Genomic DNA, 21762 nt, shown 5'->3' with positions numbered 1-21762 from the left:
AAGTTCTCCCAGCAGCACTGAGCTTAAGTCAGGAATCTGCCAGTCCATCAGGGTCCACTCAGTCACACAGGGCCAGTTTATCTTTGAGGATGTGAGGGAAAAGCTCAGAGTACTTGGAAAACTTACACATACACAAGGTGAGTGTACAAAGTCCACACAATGACTGGGTGTGTGATTTGATTGTAGTACATGAGCTCACTAAAGCAACAGCAACACTGATCACTGTGTAACCATATCTAACCATACTTCCCTATTATTATTTATTTACCCAATGTATTTATCCTGTGCAATTTACACAAGCAAAATATAATGAGCACAATATGAGTGATTAGGAAGTACAACGTTAATATGCAATAGAGAAGAAAATTTAATGTAAAGTACGAGGTGGTGTTCTAGAGTGTGTCCCAAAACTGAAGTTTCTTAACGTTTGGTTAGGTCAGTATAATTGTATGTATTTTTTGGTTACAATTGTGTAGCTTCTTACTCCAGCTTAAAAGGTTTACTTTACTGTTGAATTCAGGGTGGCCATTCAGGTGAGGAGACGTGTGTTACTTGTGGCTGCAGCATAGTAGTGTCATCTCTCTGTAGAAAACACTCTCTACACCTCATGCACCTATATGGCTCACAGACCACCATAGGCTGTTCATCTCTTCTTCCATTTCTGTGCTTGAAACGTTCTAATGTATAATAGCCTCTGGGGAGACTACATTATGGAACTTGGACTCGTAGATCATTATTGCCCACCCAGCATGGCTCTGATTTAAAATTAATTTGAGTTTTCTAGCAAAGAGCCCACATTCAACATCTTTTAAACTGTTGTCAGCCGCTCCTTTGGCACTGCTAATGCTTTGGTTAAACCAAAGACCAATAGGCTGTCAAAAGCTGCACGCAAGTGAAAATTAATTTGACACCGTTTGCATAAAAAATGATACCTAAGAAGGCACAGGCAAACTCATACAGAAACCGAAAGCAGGTCTGTGCTTTTCAGCTGAAGAAAACAAGTGGCAGGTTGAACAAAGCAGAGAACATGTTGATTGAAAACCAGAATTCGGACATTTTGTGAAGCAGGAGATGTTTATTACGTTCAGGTATTCAAGGTTTTTTTCGGAAAAGTACACGGTTTACAGTAGGTAAAAAGAAGTTGGTGGGGAGCAGGTTGGGAGGAGTAGGTTCAGAAGTGAATTATGAAATCAACAGGGACCTCATTTGTTTAAAGGAATTAAATGGGAGCTAAAATCTTCAAAAAAGCTTCCTCCTCTTAAGGAGTCCAAACACATTTTATTCATTATTTTTGCTTCCGTTTTACTTTCTGGCTTTAACCTAACCCTTTATCTTTTTCCACCTCCGTAAATGATTCAGCTCCTGTGCATGTTGTATTATAATTAAGGTAAAGTGATCGAAACAGCTGTGAAAGTGTCGCATAAACGTATTTCAAGTAAAATGTGTATGAAATGTTGCCCCATTTGTTTTGATCTTTTCGTATTAATATTTTGAAGCAACTTCATAATTAGTATAAACAGTTTTGATTTAGATCTTTTGAAGTTTTGCATATTTTCCCAATGTCTGTATGAACTTTTGTGTTCTGGTATTGAGGATTTTTTGGTGCTATCCATGTTATAAAAAGCTTCTAATATTTAAAGATTTTACTTCTAAACATACAATTATTCAACAGTTCATTTTTCTTGGCAGAATTATTTTATATTTGGAAGACACCTATCCACATTTTTTACTCTAGGAGCACAGGCAAGTGATTTAAAATTAGGGACTGAACCGACAATCTTGTGTTTTTAAAGTTCAGGGTTCTGTAACAACTACACTTTGTAATAATGGGCAGTGAATGACAAGCTAGGCATGATGTCTGTCTTAGTCCGGCAGTCTGCTTAATCTAGCATTAAGGTCAGATGAGGGCTGGAGCTTATCAAATACAAGACAGTCTTTCACATTGAAGTATGTCTGCTTACAGAGACCATTTAGAGTCCTAAGTAATGTAACGCACATTCAAATTATTTTGAGAAATTTCAATAAAATATATCTGGTAAGATGGCACAAGGGTTAGCTCTTATGGTTTTACCAGGGCTCTGTTGTTGGTCTCAGTCTTCTTTACTTTAGTTTGTTTATGTTGCTGTTTTTTGCTGATTATTCTGATGTTTTTCTATGATAATATTTTAGTTAAAAAGTTAAGTTTCATATTTTGTTTATTTTTTTAAATTATTTTGCAATTGCTATTTTTTAAAATTTATTTATAATTATAATCATTTATCTATTGAGCCCAAGGGGATTAGTTCAACATGCCTTAAGTACGTGCTGAGGCATTAGTTTTCCATTTTTATGTTGTTCAGCTCTCTGTCATCACTTTAGTCAGGTATTTTTAAATTATGATTTTGATTTTTGATCCATTGCTTTGTCTCTTGGATTAGGGTCTTGTATAAACACTTTATTTCAGAATGTATTTTTGTAATTGTTTAGTATTTTTGCTCTTGTCCTAAATTTGTATTCTTTCTTAGAATCATTTGCAGATTTGTTTATAAATATTATTTTTTAAAATTCCATTTTGAATTATTGGTTGTTTTTTTGGTTGAGTTAAATAAAATTAATTAGAAATTTTATTTTTACGGGTTTATTATTAGTTTACCAGAGGTTTAGGGTTCCCCTCCCCTCTTTTAAGAGATTTCTCTGTATATTAGTCAGGACTAATCATAGCAATTCACATTACTGCTTCACAGTTTCAGAGTCAATTGGAATAAGCAGTTTCAGAAAATTAATGAAAGATTTCAGTTACATTAACTTAAATTTTGAGTCTTATATTTTTACTACTAACAAAGGCAATCAACTAACTAATTAGATAGTCAACCTCAAAAGGAAACACTAACTAAAGAACTATGGGAAACCCGGAAGGGAACTTTATTGTACTCTTAATATTGATGTCGAGATACTAAATACTTGGTTGTCCTGCTAGGAATGGAAAATATCAGCGAGTAAAAAATAATCATCAGGAGAAAAGACACTGTTGAGAGGCAAGCAAGAATAGTAACCAGTTAAATCAAAAATATGTGCATCTCAAACTTTTAACAAACCTCTAAACCAACAATCGAAGTTAAAAGGAAACGGCAAAAACTCATAAAAAGAAAATAAAAAAACTATTAATTACAATTGTAAGAAGGTATGGAGTTATCTGTAATCTTAGATAAAGATGGGACCAAAGTGACAGCCTTTTTTATCCTGTCGTTGTGATGATGTCACACACCATGTAATTCCGGGTTGATACTAGGGAAACATGTAAACAAACGGCAGTTCCTCCGATAAAATAAAATGACAACGAAATGGCATAATATAAATATAACAATGCCAAAGTAAAGTCCAAATTAAAATCCAGTGTTATAATCAAACTTGTCATGATCAACAACCCCCATAAGATGAGAAAATACTAAAACAATTATCAAAAATCTAAATTAAAAAAATTATAGCAGAAAAAGTTATAATAAACCAAACAAAGAACACAATCATATCAGATTTACAAAGGATATCCCTGCGCATATGGCATCCTGATTGGTTGATTCATGATGCTGAACAGCCACTGTAATTGAATCATTTGGTGCTTAATTAGTTTTGGCCTCTTGATTCAGAGCTGGATTAAGCTGATTTAATAATTTACGCATGGATAAAATGGTCTATAAGGTTATGTCACATCGATATGGTGTATACTTGATTTTTTAAAATCCTGCTCAGACTGTTCTTTGAACAATGCCTCTCAGTGGCTGCTTCTTCCATTATCACTCACATTACACATTGGCCCAAATATCACACAAAGACATCAAAAAGTTTTGGGGTAGCCACCCACATATTATGTCCTGGCTGTAAAAGGCTGAAAATAAATCAAAGATCTTTACCGATCAAAGTCAACTACTGAACTGATGATGTGGAGGTAAGATGGCGGCTTTAAAGTCCAGCGGAGGAAGTGACATCATCAGCAGCGCCAGGACCGCAAGTGACGTCATCGGGACCTGAGGAGACACCTTTGCTGGTGCTGGAACAGAAAGTGATGTCATCAGAGGCTCCGGAACATGGTAGGATTTCCCAAGAATGGTCTGCAAGGGATTGAGAGAGACAGTTAGTGCACTTCGCCACCCCCTGGTCTGGCATGGAATTACTATTATTCAGGCCCTTTACTGTAGATGTCTCCTGTTCGCACTTGTATGACACCAGTTTCATGTTGGATATTAGAGGTGTCATTTTTGAAAAGGATGTATGGTGTCTAATATTGAACAGTTTGTATTTACAAGTGATAGACATCAAAAGACATTGTTGCATTCTGAGATTCTGTGTTTCACAAATAACAAGGAAGTTTAGCTCTTTGTAAACCAGGCTTTATTTCAGTCTTGATAGAAGAATTACAGAGTTTTCAAAGAAATTTAAAAACTTGTTTGTGTTTATAATTCTCCTGGAATAAGTTGACTACATTCTATGAATTACCACAATCAGCAAAATTAAATGATGTTATCAGAATTCCTGTCCTGCAGCAGGATCTGTAGGAGTGTTAGTCTTCCAGAATATTCTGAAAGATAGAAAGCACCCAGATCTTCATTTTAATTCATAAGAGGTTATGTTTTCTTGCAGCAGAGGCATCCTGTGGAAGTAAAGCCAGTGCATCCCCTCTTTCTTTAAGGGCTTCACAAAAGGATAGTTGTGAGCATTTGCTCAGGTCAGTACGCACAAGTCATTTGATCGGTCACCAGAGATTAAAGGTTAAGTTGAAGCAACGATCAGAACCAGGATTTTTTCTTACATTGTTTATTAACTTGCTCCAGTGCTCTTGTAATGTCTCAATTATGTAAAAATGTGTATCAGTGTTTTAAGTCACTTGACACATCCATAATGTGCCCAGCAACCACATAGCACCAAAGCGCCCAAAAGCTGTAAAATGGTGGTGTCCAAATAAAGAAAAACACAAAAGTGTGGCAGTTATGAAAAAAATACAAAATTACAACAAGATAATGTCACCTGAATCAAGGTAAAAGAAAACAAATAATCAAAATTAGAAATGTATATTAAATGCATACAAGCATTTCTAATAATAATACATTCCTCAAAACAGGTTCTTTATGTTTACTGCAGGAATGCAAACCAATGCACTAAAAAGGACATAAAAGGAGCACTGTAAAATAAAGCTTGAATGAATGGTAGATTAATTAATTGATTATAAAGAGGGAGCACAACCCACTCAAAATACTGGAAAATACATTAAAAATACAAAATATTGGTAGCACTTTAGAATAGGGACTTACCTTTGGTGTATCTATTATTCAGTACTGCTGTGTAATAAGACCTTAGCACTTTGTTTGGACCTAATATGATATACAAAGCACTAGCAGCACTTTAGAGTCGGGGCTACTATTGGTGCATCTATTCATTTCTTAGAGCTATACAACAAGAACTTCATAAAGATTTTGTTTGTTATGTAGAAATATGCACTATAGTAACTCCTTAACACCCTTTTTCTATGATACTACTGAAATGTTTCTATAGAACCTCAGCATACCCTGTTTCAAGTCCATTATACATCATAATTGATGGCAGAAAGATATAAGTGTGATAAAACCCTGATATGGTCACTCCGCATGCCCTACTGTATCTGAGAACATCTCTTTCATTCATGCTGTATATGGAGAGATGTCATTTAACATTCATGTGTGTATGAGTTCTGTTAAAGTCTCTGGTTTCTCTTTTCCAGATGAATTGTCAGGATGCAGGAGATGGATTTAACTACCGAACTGGAAACGGTTAAGCCAGAGCTTGTCGATGTCCTCTGCCAGGAATCAGATGTTGTCCTCTGGCAGATCACGGGTCACTTGAACCAAGACGAACAAGCCAGAGTCAACAGGGTTGTCGAAAAGAGGAGCAGGCTGTCATTAATCCTGGACATCATTGCACAAAAGGACCGTAGAGCATGGTCATGTGTCATCCAGACTCTCTGTATGGCTTGCCAGTTCTTGCCAATGCAGCTGGAGACTCGATTGATGTCTGCAGCTGGTGAAGGTGAGAATTATGCTCCTGGAAATGTAGAAGGCTTATTGCATATTAGGTGTCCATATTTTAGTTTTCAAAAAAGAGGACAGGGATAGTCAACACTCAGCATGTGCCTCCAAAATAATGAATCTTGCTTATATTTTTTTTAGTAAAAAAATATGATTAATTTACAAAAATCAGTTTTTATTAAACTGTAGGAGCTTAATGTGCTATGGAACGTTAAGTTATTTGTCTACACATGATAAGACCCCTTTAGACTATAGCACCATGGGCATGGTGTTACCAGTTACATTCATCATTATATTCATCTGCTGAAGTCCTTATTGGTTACCCTTTACTGAAACATTTGTAAACATACTAAAATAAGTTAACCTTTGGTGTTTCTCATGCCCATAAAAACGACCACACATGGCCTGTCAAATAGATGAACATCAAGCCAGATGAAAAATCCATTAATCTATAATTATTCTGCTATTATGACACTTAACTGAGTGAAAGGGCAAAACACCCTCAGCTGAAGCTACTGACTCCTCTATTTTATCTGATCTCACACAAAATTGTCTCACTTTTGACAAAGAGCTCTTTTGCTAAACCGCAGTTTTGTGCTTTGTAGAGTGAACATGAGCCTCTAGGTTGCTAGTGTCTTTATTTGCTTTTGGCACGTGCGTACTGGCTCTATAGTACATTTGGCTTCATACTCTTGTCCAGGTTAAAAGCAGCAGTATTTATTTTTAAATTTACATTTTCACTTGGACATCTTTTTTTACATATAATTTGGTGTTCAGCTGTAACGTGTTTCTGCCCCATCCTCATAGTCGTCATCTGAATGAAATTTCCATGCATACTCACGTTGAAACAAACCCCTCCAGATTTCCTACTCACATGAGGCCCATATTTAACATGCTGTACCACATTACGGAGCATGCTTGTTCAAAATATCTAGTTGTAACATATGAAATATACAAAAATGCATACAAAATAAAATTCTGGTCAATTTTAGGAACTTTCTGTATCCTCTGAGGACTGATATTTTATGTCTTGAAAAGAGAATATGTCAGGGAAAAAGAGGACTCTGCTCACCCTATGGGGCGTTAAGCTATTTTTCTGCATATGATAAGACACCTTTAGATCATAGTGCCAGGGGCATGGCACATCTTAGGGGTGCAGTTCTGTAGCCACAGTATGATATCACCATGAATGACTCAGTTATGTCGATGTTGGCATGATTGTTGGTGCTAGACAGGCTGGCTTGAGCATTTCTGTTACTGTTGATCTCCTGGGATTTTCTTGTACAACAGTCTTTAAAATTTACTCAGAATGACACAAAAAGCAGAAAACATCCAAAGAGCGGCAGGTCTGCTGATGGAAACACCTTATTGATGAGAGAGGTCAGAAGAGAATGGCCAGACTGGTTCAAGCTGACATATAATCTACAGTAACTAAGATAACCACTCTGTACAACTGAGCAGAAAAAACACCTCAGACTGCAGATGGATTACAACATAAAATCTTGAGTTTAACTCCTGTCAGCAAAGAACAAAAAGTTGAGTCTGCAGTGGACACAGGCTCACTGAAGCTGGACAGTTGAAGAGTGGAAAAATGTGCCTGGTCTGATGAAACATGATTTCTGCTGTGGCACACAGATTATGTAGGGTCACAATTTGAATTAATCCATGCATCCAACCTGCCTTGTGTCAACAGTCCAGGCTGGTAGTGGTGGTGGTGTGTTGGCATGGAGAAGGCACACATTGGGTCCATTAATACTAATCAGTCATCTTTTTAATGCCATGGCCTGTTTGAATATTGTTGCTGACCATGTGCATAACTCATTGCCACAAGGTATCCATCTTCTGATAGCTATTTCCAGCATGATAATGCATCATGTCACAAAGTGAAAGTAGTCTCATACTGAAGTGAGTTCAGTGTTCTTCAGTGGCCTTCTCAGTCACTGGATCTGAGTCCACTAGAATACCATTGGGAGCAGAATCTCAAAGGCGTGTTTCCAACATCTTGTAAAATTCATACCTTAAATAATTGAGGCTGTTTTGAGACCAAAAGGGGACCCTGCCCAGTATTAGTATAGTGTTTCTAAAGGTCAGTCAGTCAGTCATTATCCAACCCGCTATATCCTAATACAGGGTTACGGGGGTCTGCTGGAGCCAATCCCAGCCAACACAGGGTGCGTTTTTAAAGGTTTGCTCAGTAAATGTATATACAGGTTACTTTAATTTTTATTTCCTTAATTTAATATCTTTTCTTTAGATTTTTGTCTATCATTTGTCGACACAGGCAAGTTGATGCTTAATCAGTTTTTACTTTGGTAGACCCCCGTGACCCTGTAGCTAGGATATACAGTAGCGGGTTGGATAATGGATGGATGGATGGGTTAGCAGTGCTCTGGAATCCATAATTGTGAAAGGGTTCATAGCAGCCTGTATGAGACCTCTTTTAACCGAGCTGTTTTGATAGAATGATTCCTAACAGGGAGTGCCAAACATACAGCATGATACAAACAGAATCCAAAGCAGGTGCTAGCTATAGATACATCTTACCAAGTGCCGCCAATTCAAATTTAGTCAATCTCATCCATATACAGCTTCTTTCTGTGCTGCCTCGGGTAGGAGAGCAGAATGGATCAGGAAATGAAATGTAACAAGCAAACTAGCAAAGGATCATACTCAAAACATAAGCCAATCTTTAGTCCAAGCCAATGTGTGAAACAAATTTCAGAATAAAAAAAAATATATATCTACATTTGTTGCCAGGAAATCGAACTAAGCACTTGCGAGAAAGGTTTTGAGAATATTCATAATAACGATTTAAAGGCAGCTCTCATTTACAGTATATATTGTTAGGCTGATGACAACACAACCAAGACCCTTAGCAAATGCAATAGCAACCATGCCACAAAATTGCCGAGCTCACTAGAAAACAAAATGGTGTAGTAGAACTTTCAAATATAATTAAAATAGCAAGTCCAGAAACACATTGTAAGTACAAAATGAAAGTGAAAGTGAATGCTCCACATTAACAAACCATAGTAGAAAATAAGAAAACCTCAAGGAAAAATTTATTGTGCAGAAAAATAATGAAAGAAAAATGAACTAATATGACCCTTTTTTCTAATCACCTGAGACAGAGCTTTTTACTTTCATATTTTATCAGAAGTGAGCACAAGTCTACATTCATTTCTTTACGTAAATAGCACTATATTTGTAGAGTTAATCATTTAGATATAACAGTTACTTTACTGTTTCTTGGACCTGTATTCAATTCCCTGCCAAGTCACTGTACTTGCAGTGGACACTTTAACAGATGTTTGCAAGGCTTTTTACTGGTCTCCTAAATTTATACCCTCACTACAAAGATGTGTATGTTAGGTTCACAAGCAGCCTGAGTAAGGGTGGTCTTATATTTTACATTGTAATCCCAGTAGCATCAAACTGGATGGACCCTACTATCGAAAGACCCAAAGTACATAAGGATGGGTGCAGAAAATGAATAAGTATATCGCTATAAGTATTATTTAGTTTTTCTCTTAGATTTCACATAAGTTACTACTCAGGGTAATCAGTCCTCTGTAAAATAACCATGCAAATTTTTGGAAGTCTTCAGATATTCATTTTTATTTTCTTTTTTTTTGAATGCAGGAAGCTCTTTTGATGACACCACTGATCCATTACAAGGTAAGGTAATTTTTATATACTATTTTCTTACTTGAATGGAATACTCCACCAAAAAATTATATTTTTTAATCTGTTACTTACCCCATGTAGTTTTAACCTCATGTTTTATTGCAGCATGAAAGAAAGAAATTTGAGATATAATAAAACCCAGTGGTGATCAGTGCTGTGCAATGGGAAAAAATGTGAAAAATATCCATGGAGAAAACAAAAAATATCTTACGTTACTCATGTTGCATTCTCCACATGTCAGTTATCCAGTCATATGCTCAAAATGTGCAAAACTGGCTAATATTATTAATGGTTCCTTCCTGAAAAATTAGCATACATCATAAACAGGAAAATGCATTCACATAATGCTGTGCTTTTAAATGGAAGACCTGCCTCTGACCCTCATTCATTGATCAACTGTCATGTCTTTAATTCAAAAGCACAATATTATCGGAATGCAATTTCTTGTTTTTGATGTATGCTGATTTTCAAGAAAGAACTATTAATATTTTATCAAACAAAGCATGTGTTTTGCACATTTTGAGCATATGACTGGATAACTGACATGTGGATTATACAGCCCTGATTCTGGAATTTTTCACAACATTAAATGTCATTCAACAAACACTCTGCATCTCGGCCTGTTCTTTCCATTACATTCACTGTGGTCAGTCATAATTTTTCAGTTCTCTTTCCTTCACCCGATCTAAATTATGTTACCTTTAAAGACTTAAAAGTGTTTTGGGTGTAATTATTTTTTTGCCATTTTCTTTGTGTCATTCATTATAGATTTGTACTGTCTTTTCATCTTTTTGTTACCTACTGTTGCTTTGTATTGTACTTTGTGATGGTGGTGTTCATTGCAAAATGCATGAAATACCTGATATTAGTATTTGTTAACTGACTCAGTTTGTGAATAATATCGTACAGGCAGAGAATAACCTTATTGGCAGAAGTATACAATTTTAACAAATGACAATGATCTTTTTTTATGTAGAGTTTTCTAGGCGACGACCTGCTGGAGATTCTCTGTTTGACGATTCAACTACAATAAAGCGACCCAGGACAGGTAAACTCTTGACATTATCGCCTTACAAGGACCATCCTCAAACTGTATCTGACTACTTGTGGTAGATACCTCTTCTCTTAGTGTTTTATCACTATCTATTGTGACCCACCTGGTCTTCAGTCACTATCTACTGTGACCAGTGGAAAGGAGGCAGTCATGAGCAGGGAAAAAAGTTGGGGTACCATCCTGGTAGTGCTGTTGAATCAAAACAAAACCCAGCATAAACAAATAATTACAAAATAATGTGAATATGTTGAACTTTAAAAGACAATGAAACCACGTCAGCCTGCTGCAATTTTTGTATTGTCACTTGCTCTATCAGTTGCGCCATGCTCTGCTCCTGATAAGAACAAAGCCACCACCTTTCTGGCTTGTCGTTTTTCATAGAGGAGCGACTTGGAGGGGCGGTACTTGTTAGTGATTTCACGGATGGTTGGGAATGTCCTTACTGGCCATCTTCTCTTAGCTTTGGAGAAAGAAGAGGATATTGTCAGTGACAGACCCAGAGTTGAAGTGCTTACCTCAGTTGAGCTTTGCAGGGGACACCCCAGTGTGCATGCGTAATATTACGTCGACTCTCAGATTACCAAATAGAGTTAATAGTCATTTGTCTAATGGAAAGCCATTTTGGAATTAGTCCATATATTTGTGTATTTTTCCCTTCAATGTGGGGATTTCTGTCTTTGCACAACACCCTGTAATGCATAATGAATCAAGTTAGCTTAAAGAGCTGCAGAAACTGCTTGCTTCAATATGAACTGTATATCCAGGCAGAACAGTTTTTGGAAATGACATTGAAATAATGATGTAAATGTTGGCCAATATGTGTGGAGTTTCACCTGAATCTGTCTTTTTTGCAATTATTTCAATAAAGCCCCTCAAATATAGCCACTATTTTCTTGGGTGGATGGCATTTGTGGAAGACGAATGGTCTCTTCGTTCCCTTGTACTAATTCATGTCTGAGAAGTAAGCTTTACTAAACCATGTAAAAGCATGCTTTGTTATAACAAACAGAAAAATATTTGTGCAAAGGACTCAAGGTCTATGCATTCCACACATGAGTCTGCCTTATCACGTTTTCCCTTAGCTTACATCTGAACGCCATAACAAAAGGGGCCAAGAAATCAAGTTGCACAAGGGGCGTTGAAGGGGCTCAAGGATTGTGTATAATAAATGTGTTGACTGTTACATTTTATAATGATATTAAATCACGCATTCTAAGGGTATAAAACTGGACCCCACCCAACAGACAGGGTTCATAAGAGCCCTGACGCTGTCATGTATATTTGATTGTCTGCTTTTCTGAAACTCTTCTCACTGTGACTCTGCAAAAATAAAGCTGCTTTATAATTACACCTGCTGTCTGGTCTGAAGCCTTCGTCCACACATTCCACTTCATATCTCTCTGTGAGACAGGGCTGGTGGGTCTATGTTTTGGATCAAAGGGTTCAACGCGCAGATTTTGACAAAAGTGTTAGTGTCAAATTTATATTTTGTTTCATTTCCTTTTTTTGTCTTTCTAAAAATGTAAAATTGTATTGCATTTTCACCATCATGAAATAATCATACAAATCCTGATTTATGATGGCAGTTTATCTTGATTTGATTGTTTTCACAAAAAGGTTGTGTTTGTTTTTCCCTGTTCTTATTTCCATGCTTTTTCTATTTTCCAGTTGGCATCTATAGAATTTTTTCTTTATTATGATGATGGTATCACCTCAGTACCAACATAAGAATGTTTTTACAGGCTTTACCAGTTCGAATAAAAGTGCTTGAAAAAGTCCGGGAAAGAGCGACTAGGCTGATTCCAGAACTGCTGTAGATGGGTTGTGAGGAAAGATTAAAAGATCTGAGCCTTTTCAGTTTAAGCAAAAGGGTATTATTAGAAGACAAGACTCTTATTTTAAAATGAGTTTATCAAGATCAAGGGGACATAGTTGGAAACTTGTTAAGGGTAAATATCACACAAACATTAGGAAGTTTTTCTTCATACAGAGAACCATAGACACATGGAATAAGAGACCAAGTAGTGTGGACAGAAGGACTTTAGGGATCTTCAAAACTAGACTTGATGTTATCTTAGAATTATTAAGTGGGTAAGACTGGCTAGCTTTATTAAGCTGAATGACCTGTTCTCATCTGAATGTTTCTAATGTTCTAACACAAAAAAGTATCTGTAATCCTTTGTTAACATTCTCAAATACAATACTGATGATATTGAGGGTGTTAGAAAAATATCACCTTTAGATGTGCCTACTAAGAGTGCAGTACTTAACATTTCATTTTGTTTTGTTTTAGACCTTTCTGAAATTTACAAGTCTTCTCTGATGAGCATGCTGCTGCAACGACATGAAGAAATGAACACTGGGATATTAAAACCTACTTCACTTGACCATATTCCTATAAACTTGATGAGTAAGAATATGTGGAAAGAGCGAATGGACAAGACTCGCAGAAATCTCAGGGGTTTACAGAGCTGCAAAAGTGAAATGGCCAGATGTGTCAAAGTGCTTGAGTTGCTTGAACCAAGTAACACCTCTGAATCCAGAGTTATTGTACTTTTAGGAAAAGCAGGAACTGGCAAAACCATGCTGATGCAGCACATTACCTACCAATGGGCAAAGGGAGCACTTCCTGACTTGAGTCTTATCTACTTGTTTGAGTTCCGTCAGCTTAATTTAATAAAGAAGAAATTGACCCTCAGACAGCTGTTGTTTAATTTCTTCCATAAGCCAGAAGAAGATGAAGATCTCGTATTTGAATTCATCTCCACAAATCCACAGAAGTTGTGCATTATATTTGATGGCTATGATGAGTTTGCTGGGAAAATTGACTTGCTGGGAACCCACACTTATAGTATGGAGAAACCTGTCTCTGTCATTGAGCTTTTTTCCGCTCTGTACACAGGAAAACTTCTGAATGGTTGTACTCTGCTGGTCACATGCAGGCCCAAGGATGTCCTAGACCTACCTCTCCATGCTGTTGATCAAGTGGGAGAAGTTTTAGGGTTTGATCACAGGCAAGTAGAAGAGTTTGCAAGGAACTTTTTTAATGACTGCAGCTACAAGGAGCAAGCTCTCAGACACCTCATGGAAGACCCAAATATTCTGAACATGTGCTATGTTCCAGCCTTGTGCTTTGTCTGTTGCATGTGCCTGGACCACTCACTTTCTCAAGGGTGTGGGAAGTCACAACTGCCCAACACCATGACTCAGGTTTATATTAAAATGCTCTTGGCATTCCTTAGCAAGAAGCAAGCGATATCAGGTCCCAAGTGTTCGAAAACATTACTGCAGAAGTACAGGCAAGAGATTAATGAACTCAGCGAGCTGGCCATGAGGGGTCTGGATCAGAGCAATATTGTCTTCTATGCCCACGATGTTTCAAATTCTGTCATTAAGTTTTTTTCTGAAAATGCATTTCTCAGTGTCTTTGAAGTGAAAAATGAGGACAGAGTGAAAAATGTTGGCTGTGCCTTCATTCACTTGACCATGCAGGAGTTTTTTGCTGCCTTACATCTGATCACAAGTGACAGCATCAACGAGACTGAGCTGCGGAAGAGTTTCAACCTGAAATCAAAGTGGATTTCAAAAAATGATCGTAAAACTGTGTTCACTGACATGTTCCACATTTTTGTTTCGGGTCTCTCGTCGAAAGAATGTACCTCACTTCTGTCCACTCTGGCGAGACATAATGAGTCATGGGTTGAAAAGCGACAAAGGGTTATCCTGCACATGTTAACAAAATTAGGCACCAGTAATTTGTCAGGTCCAAAAATCATCGAGTTGTGCCATTGTGCTCATGAAACCCAAGACCCTCAGCTAGCTGAGCTGATTGGAGCTCATCAAAAATATGAATTTCGGAATTTCAGACTGACACCTGTGGATATGAATGCTTTAGTTTACATCCTGAAACACAGCAGAAGAGATGTTTGTCTTGATATTGCAGGCTGCTCAATAGAAGTGGAGGGACTGGATGTTCTCCCTCGCTGTAGCGCTATCCAAGGACTTGTGTAAGTATGACTGAAACTACAACTGGCCTAGTCACACATGACACTGCAGACCCATCTTGGTCACTCACACAATTTGACTTGCTAATCACTGAATCATAAATGATTGTATCTTATTTAACTCTTTGCTTACATGACCCTATTCTCAAGCCCCAGTTGAGTCCATAATAAATGTGGTGGAATCAGATCATCTCACTTTCTATATTCTTTATTGTGCTGTATATTTAATTTTAAACGGATAATTTTACCATTTTTGCCCATCAACCTAAACTTAATAACCCATAATGACAAAGTGAGAACATGTTTTCAGAATGGTTTGCGAATTCATTAAAAATTAAAACCTGAAATCTCTTTTATATAAGTATTCAGACACTTTGCAGCGACACTCCAAATTCTGGTCAGGTACATCCTGTTTAATTTATTTCTTCATGAGATGTGTCTCGAACTTGATTGGAATCCCTCTGTGTCAAACTGAATTGAATGGACATCATTTAGAAGGGCACACACTTGTGTTTTTAAGGTCCCACAATTCACGCTGCATGTCAGGACAAAAATCAAGACATGAAGTCCAAGGAACACTCTGTGGATCTCCACAATCAAATTGTGGTGAGGCATAGATCAGGGTGAAGGTATAAAAATATTTCTAAAGCTTTCAGGTCTCCATAATTGTGGAGTAGAAGGGATTTAGAACCACCAGAACTTTTCCTAGAGTTCACATTCTGGCCAAACTGAGTAACTAGACAAGAAGAGTCTTGCTCAAGGAAGTGACCGTTAACCCATTGGTCACTCTAACAGAGCTTTACAAGTCCTCTACTGAGATGGGAGAACCATTTAGAAGGACAACCATCTCAGGAGCACTCAATCTATCAGGTGTTCATGGTAGAGTAGCTAGATGGACCCCACAGTTGAGTTAAAGGCATGTGACAACATTTGAGACCATGAGGAAGAAGATTCTCTGGTCTGATGAGACAAAAACAACTCTTTTGGCAGAACTCCAAGCACTATGTATAGCAAAGACCAGGAAATGCTCATCACCTGTCTAACACCATCCCTATGCTGCAGCATAGTGGTGCTAGCATCATTCTTTGGGGGTGCTCCACAGCAGCAGGGGCAGGTGGAATGGTCAGAAATGAGGGAAGGATGACTATAGACAAGTACAGAGAGTTTCTTGAAGAAAACCTATGCCAGAGTGCACACAATCTCAGACTGCGATCCTTTCAGCACAACAATGACCTGAAGCATACAACCAAGACAACAACGAAGTGACTTTGTGACAAGTCTATGACTGCCCTTGAGTGGTCCAGCCAAAGCCCAGAATTAAACTCAATAGAACATCTGTGATGAGACCTAGAAATGGATGTTTACTGATGCTTCCCATCCAGTCTAACATATTGAGGAGATCTGCTAGGATAATTGGATAATCTGCCCATATCCAAGTGTGCATATCTCACCAACTATGGAAAAACCATCACATCTTTCAAGTTTTTGGCAAATTGAGTAAATGATATCACCCCTATAATTAACGACCTCTAGATCTCATTTTTCCTGAGCTTCACACACACAATATTGTTTTTTATATCAATCAACAACACCTGCCATTTAAATCAAGCAGTCACAGCATGAAAATCACATGATCATTACGTTTTCATTGGTAGGCAGTCTTTCCTCATTGGTTGCTAGGTTTTTGTCCTGTAGTATGTAAAATATTGTGTACATACTAGCTTTTTCCATCATGCTATGACTGGAATGAAGACATATTTGTCCATCACCAATACCTTATCACATCAGGGAAGACCTAGTAACTCCAAAAACTAAAAAAACTCAATTTTGAAAAAAATGGTAGTTACTAGGTTTATCCATTGCATTTGAGAGATGTGCCTAAGAGGACTCCAAGCTGTAACAGCCAAAGGGGCTTCTAACAAAGTGCTAAATTAAGAGTCTGAATACTCCACACACTAGTGAACATTTATCAGTGCACTATTAAAAGTTTCCTGAGCAGATGCATCATAATGTGATTTGGTAACCTCACTTGCCAGGATTGGAAACTCCTCCAAAGGTCTGTCAGTACAGCTTCTAAAATATTTGGGACTGACCTACAGTTTCATACCATCTACTCAACCAGATCTCTGAGGCAAGCTGAGTCCATCATCTCTGATAACAGCCACACAGCTCATTCCACTGTTTTCACATCCACCTTTTTGGAAGCACTACCAGATCCTCACCACTTGCTCTACCCGCTTCAGGGACAGTTTTTTTTCTCCTGGCCATAAGGTCACTGAACTCGCAGTATTCTAATCCTACCTGCCTTGCACTGTGTACTGTACCCACCTACTGGTTTATGTGTAATTATAGTGTACATTTCTTTCTTCTGTTATTATCTGTATTTATTTATTTATGCTCTTTATTTACTTATTTATCTTATGCTACTCATATTTATTTACTGCACTTATTTATACATCACTGCAACTGTGGTCCAAGAATTTCACTATGCTCTTAGAGTGTATAAAGATCTCTAATCTGATCTAATTTATATGAATGAGAGATTTCAGGTTTTGATTTTTAATAATAACTTGCATATCATTCTGAAAAACACATTTGTCATTCTAGGATATGATGTGTTGATTGATGGGCAAAAATAGAAAAACTGTCCATTTAAAATTAAATCTTCAATGTAATAAAGTAAGCAGAAAGTAAAAAGGTCTCAATATGTTCTGAATCCACTATATGTATTTTCCACTTTAATTTTCATCATTAATACTCTTCACAGTGTAAGAATAATCTCTGACCATTAAGTTGAAATCCATAAAATGTTAAGCATGAAGTGTGTTGTCAGTTAAGCAGCATTGGTCAGGTGTTAAGCGTGTTGGACGTTCAATCGAAAAAGTTAAAGGTTCGAGACAAATGTACACAAGCTTTTTTTTAATTTAACCAATATTTCATTATTATATTGTGGCGACTGGCTTGACCACAGACAGGCAGACACGTTGGTTTCACCACACACACGTTTATTATACATTCTACGTACAAGTTCGTAAAGTGCACCACAAAACCCCACAAGTCCCCAAAATCCTGGCCTCTTCACAATGCTTTACTTTTCAGGCCGCCTCCTTGCCTCCTCCGCCAAGCTCTGTCCTTCTCCTCACCAGACTCCAACCATTCAATGAAGGGAGGCGGCCCGTTTTATAGCACCCGGATGTGCTCCAGGTGGGTTCCAGCAATCTTCCACCGACACGCCCCAGTGTAGCGGAATTGCCGGCTGCATCCCCGGAAGCACTCCAGGTGTCCCCTGTCGTCTTGCCCCCAGCACTTCCGGGTGTGGTGGAAGTGCTGAGGTCCAGGGCTCCAAAGGCATAGGGGTGCCCCCTGGCGGTGACCACGGGCCCCTACAGGGTTGAGCTTCAAAGCTCTGTACCCGTGGCCCCCAAAGTTACCAGGGTGGTCACCCCCACATGGTCTGGGGAAGGCGCAAGCCCTCCTCCGGTCCTCCTGGGAGTCCCAGCTGGTTACTACCCCCATCCAGGTACCACGATATACAACTTTGGCAAAATACTCTTTTCAGTGATTTGGTGATATTGGCTCAGTGGATAAAGTGATGGGCTTTTCTATGAAAGACTGAAAGTTCAATTCACCAGTAGACAAAGGCACATTTGCAGTATTTCACACGTGTAATGTTTCACTGTGGTTAGGATTTTCTGAAATTAGAAATGAATATGAATGAATGTTACGTAATTTGGACTCCACTCTGTCACTAATGTCATTTCTGTCAAATTCAAGGTTTTTGTAACATGTGAGGCATTTTGTAACTGTGAGGCATTAGGGTGGTTAAAAAAAATTATAAAGATTTTTAAGTGACATGATTTTATTAAAAAATCATAAAAAATATATATATTTTTTGTAATAAGATTTTGTTTGTCATATGTGACTAAAAATAAAACTGTGGGGCACTCATAAAAGGATTAATTTAATTCAATCAAAATGTGTAGATTCTTTAAATAATTCCAAAAAAATAATTCTTACAATCTGAAAATTTCTCCAATTATAGCCATTGTCCTACATACTTTAATCAACTATTATATGATGTGTCATGTTCTTTCCATAGTTAAGCTGGTTAGAAAATTCACTTTAACGAATCTATGCATTTTAGATATTTTTATCATGTATCAATGCCCAGAGCCACCAAAGGTTATAGATTTAGTCAGCTTTTCTGCAACTAGGATTTTGCCTTGGCTGATGTAAAAAAGACAGAGAATATCTGCAATAGGAAATTCTCAACTGTGCTCTTTTCCCCACAACTTTATAGAGATGGCCACCTTTATACGGAAGTACCTCTGCCTTTCACAATTATATATCTGAGATATCTCAGTTGTGCAATTCATGTGTACCATGACTAAGATGTTCACTTCTGCACTGCATGTCTCCCACACACACATATTTGCATTTTATGACCATGTCATATGATAGAGTCACACTTTTATTCCACTTGGTGCCTCTTATAGAACAGCTTTACACTACAAATTAGTACATCTTGGACACTGGTGGGTGGGAGTAGCTTCACATTCTCTGCGGTGCTAGAGTTAGGAGTCCTGTTTCCTTTCCAAATGTAAAAAACAAAGCTCCACTTTTTTGCCCAAAGTAAAAAAAGAAAAAAAACATGTTTTTGTACATGGCTGTTTGTCACATAGTACATGGCAGATTATGTTCTCGCTTAGTGAAAAGTTTGCAATTCATCCATACTTCTTCATAATCATCCTTGACCCTGAGGTTCACACTTCACCTTTGTCAGGAGTTTATCAGTTGCATTTGTTATTGGTTTGCATTTAAATTTGTTTCAACATTTTCCTACTTTTCAGCTTCCGCAGCCGAAAATACAATAATACATTTGCTGAAGCCCTTGCTGCTGTTCTGCCTAAAATTGAATTTCTTCAGATATTTGAGTGAGTATCAAAGTAGTAAGCAAGGCACAATGCATGTGTGTGTGTTTGTGTGTATTGTGGAGTGTATATGTGTTGTATTTTAGCCAGGGTTCCTTCTGTGGCTTATGTTTATATCCCTTCTTTGTTTTTTTCATTTATATTTCAGTATGGGCCATTTATTTATTTATTTATTTATTTTATTAATTTTATTACAATCCATACATAGCAATCAAGTTTTTACAAAAAAAAGAATTATGTTAAGAACAGATCGATCCCCACCCCTGAGAGAGAGAGCAAGTCAAACGGTGTAAGATTTAAGGTTTGTAAACATACCTAAGTTAATAAATTCTCTGTGCTTTATAAACTTATTTTAAAATATTACTGATTAGATCCTGCCATGTTTTGAAAAAAGTCTGCACAGATCCTCTAACTGAGTATTTGATTTTTTCCAATTTTAAATAATATAACACATCAGTTTCCCACTGACTTAAAAGAGGAGAGTTTGGGTTCTTCCAGTTTATCAGAATAAGTCTGCGTGCCAAGAGTGTAGTGAATGCAATCACAATTTGTTTGTCCTTCTCCACTTTAAGCCCCTCTGGAAGAACCCCAAACACAGCTGTTAATGGGTTAGGAGGGATTGTGAGTCCAAGGCTGTCTGAAGTATGGGCCATTTATTATGGGTATTTCTGTTAATAATATTCTGTTCATTTATCATTTAGTCACTGTGTTGAATGACTTTTTATTTTGTTATGTTTTGAATTATGAATTTATTGTGTTAGTAAATGTCATTATCCTCCTTGTGATTTTGTGGTTGGTAACCCAAAAGGTGGGATCACTCCTTGCATCACTGAACACTGGCTGTAGTTTGGGATTTATGTGTTTGGCTCTGAAAATTAAATAACACATGACACACAAGATACAGATGTGTGGTAGTCACATAACGTATGCTTGGTGAGCACTGCTCTAAATTGGGTTGAGTGCATTGGCACATGGGGGCTTGAACAAGCAGTCAGAGGACAGCAGTGATTCTCAGAACAATACTACCAGAACCACACTGTCTTCTAGCAACCCAGAATTGATCCATTGTGCTTGTCTTTTAGGAGAATGTCAAGGCTCTTAGGTGCTAGGACACAAAGGGTCACTTTCTGTCCCTTTGCTTTTAAGACCCTAGGATCAAATGATTCCATAAGGGTTTTAAAATGGCTACCCTGTCATGGACTACTACTCTGTCAGTTAGTTGCATTCAGAGCTTAGCAGTGTTCAGTCAAGTGCTGCTTAAGTTCTCCCGGCTTCAACTTACCTGGACAAGGGAGTGCGGTCCCTTTTATTAAGGACCCAGGAGTACTTCTGGTGCCAGGGCCACTGCCCAATAGAAGTACTTCTGTATCATACGGAAGTCCCATTTTAGGAAGAGCATTTCCCAACAGCACCCTCTTGTGGCACCCATGGTCCCAGCAGTGCTTTAGTACTGGACTACCTCTCCCAGGATTCCCTACTGGTTCCCGAATGGGTGCCAATAGGGAGGGCTGCTGCCATCGCCTGTTCTGGGGGAATAAGAAGTCTCCAGCAATATCTTTCACTTCCGGTTGGCTATCCGTCCATTTCCTCTGGCCATCACTTCAAGGTCTGGCTCCTTCCTTTCTCTTGGTCAAGATGCCCATCTGCCTGTTCAGAGCCTCCTGTCCGGGTAAGGTACCATATCCTTCTTTGGTCGGGATGTGGCATTCATACTATCAAAGTTGGTCAAAGAAATTTACAAGAATCCATCCATCTTTGGACTACAGGGCATGGTAAAATTTTAGTTCAGTTCACTTTTATATAGCACTCTGTACCGACTCATAGTGCTGTATTTATATCTGTAATGTCACTTAGTTTTTCACTTATGGTCACTGGGACTATAGTGACAATGTGCAGATTAGTGATGACCAGGCTAATGTATCCTCAGCAACTTCTTCCAGGACCATTTGGAGGGTTTTCAAATGCTCCCAGGCAAGCTAAAAAATATCAGTGCTCCATCATGTTTTGAGACAGTTTGACTTTCAGCAGAATTTGTGTTGTACTCCTCCATGGGA

General features: G+C 37.8%; 1 protein-coding gene across 6 annotated transcripts in view; it reads left to right on the top strand.

Moving 5' to 3' along the window:
• nlrc5 (NLR family, CARD domain containing 5) overlaps positions 1-21762 on the top strand; it is a 167759-nt gene that overhangs the window by 23536 nt on the left and 122461 nt on the right. For 3 of the 6 annotated variants that reach the window (XM_039762980.1, XM_039762979.1, XM_039762975.1), the window contains exons 1-7: positions 908-1088; positions 4615-4699; positions 5729-6033; positions 9675-9710; positions 10696-10767; positions 13067-14780; positions 19628-19711. In XM_039762980.1, the coding sequence (XP_039618914.1) occupies positions 5742-6033; positions 9675-9710; positions 10696-10767; positions 13067-14780; positions 19628-19711 (2198 nt within the window). In that variant the 5' untranslated portion in view covers positions 908-1088; positions 4615-4699; positions 5729-5741. Of the gene's footprint in view, positions 1-907; positions 1089-3555; positions 4065-4614; positions 4700-5728; positions 6034-9674; positions 9711-10695; positions 10768-13066; positions 14781-19627; positions 19712-21762 lie in introns of those variants that run through there. The other 3 variants (XM_039762976.1, XM_039762977.1, XM_039762978.1) reach the window with 3 other exon arrangements.

This window comes from Polypterus senegalus, chromosome 9 (assembly GCF_016835505.1).
Source record: "Polypterus senegalus isolate Bchr_013 chromosome 9, ASM1683550v1, whole genome shotgun sequence".
NCBI lineage: Eukaryota > Metazoa > Chordata > Cladistia > Polypteriformes > Polypteridae > Polypterus > Polypterus senegalus.
Note: the sequence above shows the minus strand (reverse complement) of the source record. Positions and strands in the feature narration are given on the sequence as shown.